This window comes from Hesperophylax consimilis, chromosome 27 (genome assembly GCF_061612785.1).
Source record: "Hesperophylax consimilis isolate HC1 chromosome 27, BYU_Hcon_1.0, whole genome shotgun sequence".
In the NCBI taxonomy this organism is placed as follows: Eukaryota; Metazoa; Arthropoda; class Insecta; order Trichoptera; family Limnephilidae; genus Hesperophylax; species Hesperophylax consimilis.
In genome coordinates, this window is record NC_142862.1 from 26,682,064 (window position 1) to 26,689,657 (window position 7,594).

General features: G+C 34.5%; 1 protein-coding gene across 1 annotated transcript; it reads right to left on the reverse strand.

The window, feature by feature from the left end:
• Positions 1 to 2,810: 2,810 nt before the first annotated feature.
• LOC149410858 (homeobox protein E60-like) lies at positions 2,811 to 7,300 on the reverse strand. Its single transcript, XM_089648354.1, has 3 exons — positions 7,111 to 7,300; positions 4,615 to 4,730; positions 2,811 to 4,032 (listed from the first exon to the last, which is right to left on the reverse strand). The coding sequence occupies exons 1-3, from the start codon at positions 7,298 to 7,300 to the stop codon at positions 3,778 to 3,780; spliced, it is 561 nt and encodes a 186-aa protein (XP_089504480.1). The 3' UTR covers positions 2,811 to 3,777.
• Between the last annotated feature and the right edge of the window lie 294 nt (positions 7,301 to 7,594).

Here is a 7,594-nt window from a genome sequence, read left to right on the forward strand (position 1 = left end):
CACGTAGTGCATCGCCTTAAGATGTTTTTATTGATTTGCCTTTTTGCAATTTTCGTTTTAATGCAACAATATTCATATTTTCATGAACACGTATTCCAACATCATGATAATATATTCGCAATTTACTAAAAGTTTATCAGGGAACCTGTCAATTCAATTGTAAGGCTTGCAATTCCGTTTTAACGGGAATTATTAATAATTTGATGAGATTCAATAAATTAGCAATAACAATTTTTCTCCGTGTAAAATGTGCATTGGAATTCGGCAACTTCCCTCTATTTTGTTTCCAAAATACACAATTATGCTATTTAAAAATGTAATATGAATAATTATTTCACATTTTTACATAACACCCAAATTTAATAAATGAAACTTCACTTTGATTTTTAGTTTTCTTTAATTGGATCATAATATACTTCACGCTATATCATCCACAAAAAGTTAATTCACTGATATATTACATTGTGTCCACTACTTATAGCTAAAACAACTTCACTACGATAAACCCCTAAAAATATAAATAAATAGTTTTAATCCTCCTAAAAGTAGCAGTAGGAATTACATACATAGTTTTAAACTTTAGGTAGTAATTTTAGTAAAGTTTTTTTTTCTACAATTTATTATATAATATAATATGTAAGGATCTATACACGTATTTTATATTTACATCATTTTCTAGTGTTTTTTTTAAATATTTAATAGTCTAGCGTTTGGCTATTAAGATGGCGAAGAATTTTGACGTGTTGTTTAAATATATAAAATCTGCCAAAAAATTAACAATACTTACAGAAAATATGTTAAATTGGTTTGACTGAGGATTGAACTTTGCTATCCATGAACTGGAGTCAACAACTCAACCAACAACGCCAAATGCCGATCGGATAGGATCGAAATTTATTTAATATGTTAAATGCTGCGATGTCATCCGCTCTCAGATAAATGCGTATATGTCAGCCTGTGTACGTGATTGCCACCAAAAATTGAAAGAATGCATTTTCATCAACAGCGATTCAAAAACAAAGTTATTTTGATCAGAATATAGATATATTTTATGCTGACCAAGTTATCGCCAGATTTGTTGGATTATGTTTTAAAAGTCAATGACCACTGTAATTCAAAAACCACTAGACGGATTTGAAGTAAATTTATAGAGTTTATTAAAAGCATAAAAATCTAGTGTCTCATGGAAGAATTTTTTTATTAATACTCCAACTTTTTTTTGTAACAGTAAACTATCGATTTTTCCTTCAAAATCCGCAAACAAATTATCAAAGACCGTAATTTTGTTTATATTCATTTAAAAAACTGGTTTCGATTAGGCACTAGATCAAGGCTGCCCAACCCCAGGCCCGCGGGCCATAATGTGGCCCGCGAACGAATTATAAGTGGCCCGCGTGAACCATTTTCAAAAAACCCGCCAATCCGCCAATTTGAAAAAGTGTCGTGGGCCTGCTGTAAAACAAATAATGCCGCTTGCGCGCGTTCACCAGTGTTGCCAACGAAGGCGATTTATCGACCGAGAATCAGCGACGAAAAAATCTAACCTGTTGAACTTATACCCATGAAACTTATACCCAACCCCCCCCCCCCCATGGAATTCGAAAAATTGTTGTTTGGAATCACATATGATGTTTTTGGGTGCGCGGAATTTTTTCTCAGCGAAGTTCCGTAACAACCCCCCCCCCCCATGGATTCCAAATATTTGGTGGGGAGCACTCATTTTGATTTTTTTTGTGAGGAATTGTTAAAAAGGTTGGGCAGCCTTGCACTAGATTAACTATTAAACTAACGATTTTTTTTGTTTCGTTTCATTGATTTTAGATGAACCAGTAAAATGTTATGTTGGTCACTGTAAAGCCAAATTGTGGGACAAGATCCAACAAATGCGGAGATAACTTGGTCTACAATAAATGTATATATTGTTGGCAAATAAAGTTAAACATAATTTAATAACTTTGTTTTATAAAATAAATTTAACTACTGTCATTTTTTACCATTTAAAAAAATCATTTTTTCACGCCGCGCGCTGACTACATCTAACCCCAATCAAATTTTTCGAAAATCTCGACTAGTAAAAACAAAAGCTAACCTGAGCATTTTAAGTTATGGGAAGATGTAGAGTTTTGGATTTACAATCCTTCTTATTGAAAAAAATTAAGTTCACCTTCGGAGTGATGAAAACGAAGAAAAAAATAAATTGGAATATTCTAATCAAGCTGTTGAAGATGCCAAAATAAATGCAACCAAAATAAATGCTTCACATCAAAATTCTCCGGTCAGCTCTAAAATACATCAAACTTTTCATTATCTACATTCTGTGTTAAATGCTATGTGTTAGCACGTCAGTGTTGGTCCTAAGGAACCATAGTGTGACACAAAACAAACACGCCAGAGTTTCGTGGTTCAGTAAATAAGGTATTTCAATAAAATTCTTCACAATTATTACAATATTTTTACAAAATTAAATAAATATGAACACAGAAAGATTTTGTCAAAGTAAAAATTATAATACTGATTTAATAAATGATATTTACAATATTTATGAAATAATTTATTGCAGGATGAACAGAAAAAAATGGAAGAACATTAGTGAGATATATTAATATTGCCATAAGCTAATAAAACTTTTGAATTAACTAAAAGATCTGAGAAATTTTTGTTTCGAAATCCATAATATTTATTTACAACAATTTGTTTCAATTTCAATATGTCTAAGTACTATAGTTTATCCAAATCTAGGAAAGTCTTCATTTGCTAAAAGCTATTAAAATAAATTCGTTCTATTGTTAAAAATTTAGTTACATAGCCCGATAGATAATATTGTTTAATTTTATAATAAATACACAATTTACACAAAAACTTATACAATTTGTACCAAGAGATATTGCCTGTGTGAAACTATTCAAGTTTAGTACCTAATCGATTTCGTTAATATTAGTATAACTCCACATAAGTGTACAGGATTCAAACATTTGAAGGACACGTGGAAAAGATGCAACAAACCACAATAACACATTTTAAAACCAGTGATACTGATAAAAAACAGATTTTTTTGGTGTTCCTCAAGGTCGATTTTATGGACTACTTTTAAAACAAATTTATTTCCATCAGTTGGTATTCCACAAGGTCGATAACGTAGGCCATTTGGACAAGCAATTTATTATCATACACAAAAACATATCATTACACCGTGCTTGCTTTCAGTAGGTTGTATATTGCTTATCACACTATAAAATCTTAAGTGAACAACTTTTCGGACGACTTTGCATTACCCAACAGCAGGTTTGGTGAATGAACGTCTGAGAACATATGCATGTAATAAATAAATGTTTTTGGTGGTATTTGCAAAGTTATTATTTTTCTTATTTAAAGTCGACGAAATTCATATACAGCAAACAAATACTGTGTAAATGAGCATACCAAAAATGTATATTCCCATAGTGTAAATATTTTAAAAATTATCTACAAGAAAAGTGTGACTTAGCTGACCAAGATATCAGCATTCTGTTATGTTGTTTTTTTGATGTATTGAGCTATTTTGCAATTAATCTTTCTTCTTAAGAAGTCGTGGTCAATAAATCAACGTTTTAAATAGCAATGTAGTATCAAGCATCAGGGCAGAGTATAACATAATCTCTCTATCTGCCTTGATGATCGTCACTAATGGGCTCTCAGAAACGTCGGCTAAAGGAGAAGGCAGAATCGAAGACAAACGGCATGATACATTTTCTTGACCGTAAAGCCTTTCTGAATCAAATTTGGTTTTGGTTTAGGTCTCTATGCTTCCCTGGTTTCCCTCGCGTGCAACTCCTGAAGTTCCTCTTCCTCCCTACTCAGCGGCACGGTGCTGTGGTTGTAGAGTCCCTGCGCCATCAGCTGCAGGGCTAGAGGGTTCTTCTGTCCGCTGGCCTTCTTGATCTTGGCGCGCTTGTTCTGGAACCAGATCTTGATCTGAGCCTCGTTCAAGCCGAGTTCTGCCGACAGCTGCTGGCGACGGCGCTCGGTGAGATAGCGGTTCTCGGCAAACTCGTGCTGTGGACAAGAACTGTATTAAAAAAAGCCATCGTTTTTACTAACTGACTAACAAGAATCTAGTCATTATTCCCGATTTAGGCAGAGATTATGCTTCTTGATTCGTATATATTAATACTTCGTATCATACATTAACTTATGTTACACAAATTTGTTAGTTAAATGGCAGTTACTATTACGCCCATCTTTTAAAACTATAAAACAATTAAACTTTAGGTACGATGGGCATCAAAGGATTGTTTAAAAAAACTCCTTAATGTTTGGTCTTCTGATTTTTAAACGGGCTTTTAACGCAATATATTTATTTTTAGTAAGTTTTTGACTGGGGTCAGTTTGACTGTTGATAGAGTTGTTCATTTTCTAATTTACTTGGATGTTTGATGCAATTTTGGACTTACTTAAAGGTTTGTTTGGAAGTCTTTGAAAACAATTTCGATTTGTTTAACAGTCATTTAATATCAATTAGACGTCTTTTCATTCTCACTACATATTCCATTCACAATAATATACCATGTTTTCTATCAATAGATCATTATAAATATTTTTGTAGCTTTTGAAGCATTTGTAGATGTGAATCAGTACCTTTAGTCTCGCAAGTTGCGGTCCGCTGAAAGCAGTCCTGGGCCGCTTCTCTTCCTCTCGGGTGGTGCCAGGACTCTTGTCTCCGGGGCTCTTCTTAGGGCGCCTGGTGCGGGGGCCTAAGGACAGAAAGGAGCCCTGATGATGCCCGGGGCGATACTACATACTGGGGTATCAAATGAAGAACACAGGAAAAAAACAAGAAATGCCGTCTAGTGGCATTAATATGTATTTTTCACACTACAAATTTGTGTTAGCAACAACCATCGTTTTTAAGTTTGTTATTGTAAAGCTCACTTCAAGTGAAATGACACTAAACTGCGCTATATAAATGACACATATTTTGACACAAAAAAGGTCTTAAAAAATTGGTTCAGGGCGTGCTTTGACTTTAATATATGGCTCGTTTCTCTTTAAGAATTTCCTGGCAAAATTTAATCAAACAAAAAAAGGATTTAACTTAAATTTTCATGTTTGCTCTTTGAAGCAGTTTTTGGAGTAATGGCGAGGCATTGGGTCAGTCTTATATATTTCAGGAACTGATTTAAGGCGATGCACTACGTGGTGTGATATTTTGAATAGAGTCGCCATCAATAACATTCCTTACGTAGATGGTGGTAAGGCTTAAATTCCCGCTTAACACCATCCAGCTGTTTTGATTTAGACGAGAAAAAAACATGGCTAAAAAGTGCCTTTTATTTTATTTTGTGGATGTTCAGGCATAAATATTTAAAAGCTTGCCTATCATTTTATAAATAACTTTATTTGCCACATTATACAATAAAACCATAACCGAAAATCGGTTAGTAAGTAGGAAATTTTGAACTTTAAAGCAGTTTCATGGGCCTTATAAATTATTTTTTTCTGGGCTTATAAAAAAACTTATGTAAAAAGTACTCGGTTATTTCAAAGGCCAAGATGTATTATACTCGCGATATTTATTTAAAGCATCTGAAACATTTCTAGGCGACCAAATTTTCAAACCAAAAACACATGATTTTGCACTGCTACGTAGTGCATCGCCTTAATATAACAGCTTAGGTTACTATTAAATTAAAAATAACAGCTTAAATAACCTTTGAATTTAAAAAGAATAGATAAGAAAACCATTAAATTTATAAGAACAGCCAATAACCATTCAATTTAAAATAACGGCTTAGATAGATTATTCAGTTTAAAAGAAAAACTAAGATAACCTAAAGAAATATAACCTTAAGAACACTAATAACCATTCGATTTCAAAAAACGGCTAAGATAACCATCAATTTCAACAAAAGGTTTAGATAGCCATTCAATTTAAAAGAAAAGCTAAGATAGTCATTCAATTTATAAAAAAAAACTAAGATAACCATTAAGTTTAAAATAACGGCTAAAAAACCATTCAATTAAAAATAAAAGTTTGGATCATTAAATAAAAATAAAAAATTCTTAGATTTTTGTGTATGTATTCTTACAAATCTTTTAAAAAATTTATTTTGAAAAAGTAATTCATGTGGATAAGTTAGTATTCACACAACAACAAAAATTATAAGTTTTGCAAAACACGGTGAAACATCAAATTATTCTTTTTTATAATAACTAAATGGTACACACAAAGAAAACAACAAAAAAATAAGAATATAAACTTTCTCATCAATTGATTGAAAGGATAAAAAGGGTGATTCGCACACAAAACCAGAAAGAAATATTTTTTAAACATTTATTTTAGTTTACTGAGAGCTAAAATGGAAACCCAGAATTAAAACAACACAAGACAAGACAAAAAAATAAACATTAAAGACACAAAACAAAACGATGCAAATGATGTCCATATCTCGTGATGCAATATCTTAACCAATTCAATCTCTAGCAATATCCAAAAATTAGTTAAGACATTGCACCAAGAGACCAGTGGACAGTAGTGGCCGCATGCTGTAAAGAAAGTAAAATAAATAAATAATAATTAAACACGAAACATGCAAACATTCAAATATATATTATGATATTACAACAAATAGACTCTTCCAGCTAATTAACCAAGACAAGCCATTCACCCCATGCCAGAGTTTGTAACATAGATCGTTTGGTGGCTGAGTTTACAAAAAAGCGTCTAGTTACCACCCAGGCGTGGGTGCTGGGTTCATTATTTACTACTGCCCAAGATGAATACAGGTGGTCAAAACCACACCAAGAGACACGAGGCAACTCAAAGCGTTGAATTACAATTTGGGAGGCGGGTTTGATAAACAACACCTCTGCCATAGGTCACCCCAAGTGGTTCGCTACGTTTGGTGATTTAGCCGGGGTGCCCGGGTTCATCGGGTGAGGTTTGTTCAGGATGCGCCTGCTCACCAGCTGCGCGACGAGCCGGATCGACAGAAGCTGGTTTGGGGAAACCCTTCAACCTATCCAACCGGTCTTTCTTGACCCATCAGCTTATGCCGCAACTGTAGGGATATAGCTAGTGCTTGCTGGTAGCAGAACTGAACTGATTTCTTTGTTTTGTTCTGTCCGGTGTACCCCAACTCTGGGGTGGCATAAGACCTCGTCCGTGCGTACCCATCTTGGACGACCATTTCGCGATGAGGGATTGGTGCCGTCGCCTGCCATCAGTGCCTCCCCTGAGGCCAGGAACGGGACTGAGGATGGGCTGATCGTTAATTGGTGACCTTCCGCCCTGCCTCCAGGTTCTCCGACGCTTTCTCCTCATGGTCTTTGGGATCTTCCCAACCCCAACTTACATCTTTCGTCGAGGCACAACCGGTTTCCTGGCTTAGGGGCGCGGAACCTGATCCTCGTGAAACCTATCCAATGCCCTGCTTTCTCTCCCTAGGACTGCCTGGGAGTGGGTGACGACACCCCCTCACAAAAAATGAGGTGTACATTTCACCATTTTCGTGTGTCTCATAATTTTTCATTTTTGCAGGTGGCTGTAAATTATTATTTTTACCCGTTATTGTTGATACCTTGTACATATGACCTGTTAAACTTGTTTTGAAATTTT

Coding starts and splice junctions, on each gene's coding strand:
- LOC149410858 (XM_089648354.1), bottom strand. CDS start 7,300: ATGAGGAGAAAGCGTCGGAGAACCTGGAGGCAGGGCGGAAGGTCACCA. Junction 4,731..7,110: donor TATGCCACCCCAGAGTTGGG/GTACACCGGACA, acceptor TTCTGTCCTTAG/GCCCCCGCACCAGGCGCCCT. Junction 4,033..4,614: donor CGCAACTTGCGAGACTAAAG/GTACTGATTCAC, acceptor TCTTGTCCACAG/CACGAGTTTGCCGAGAACCG.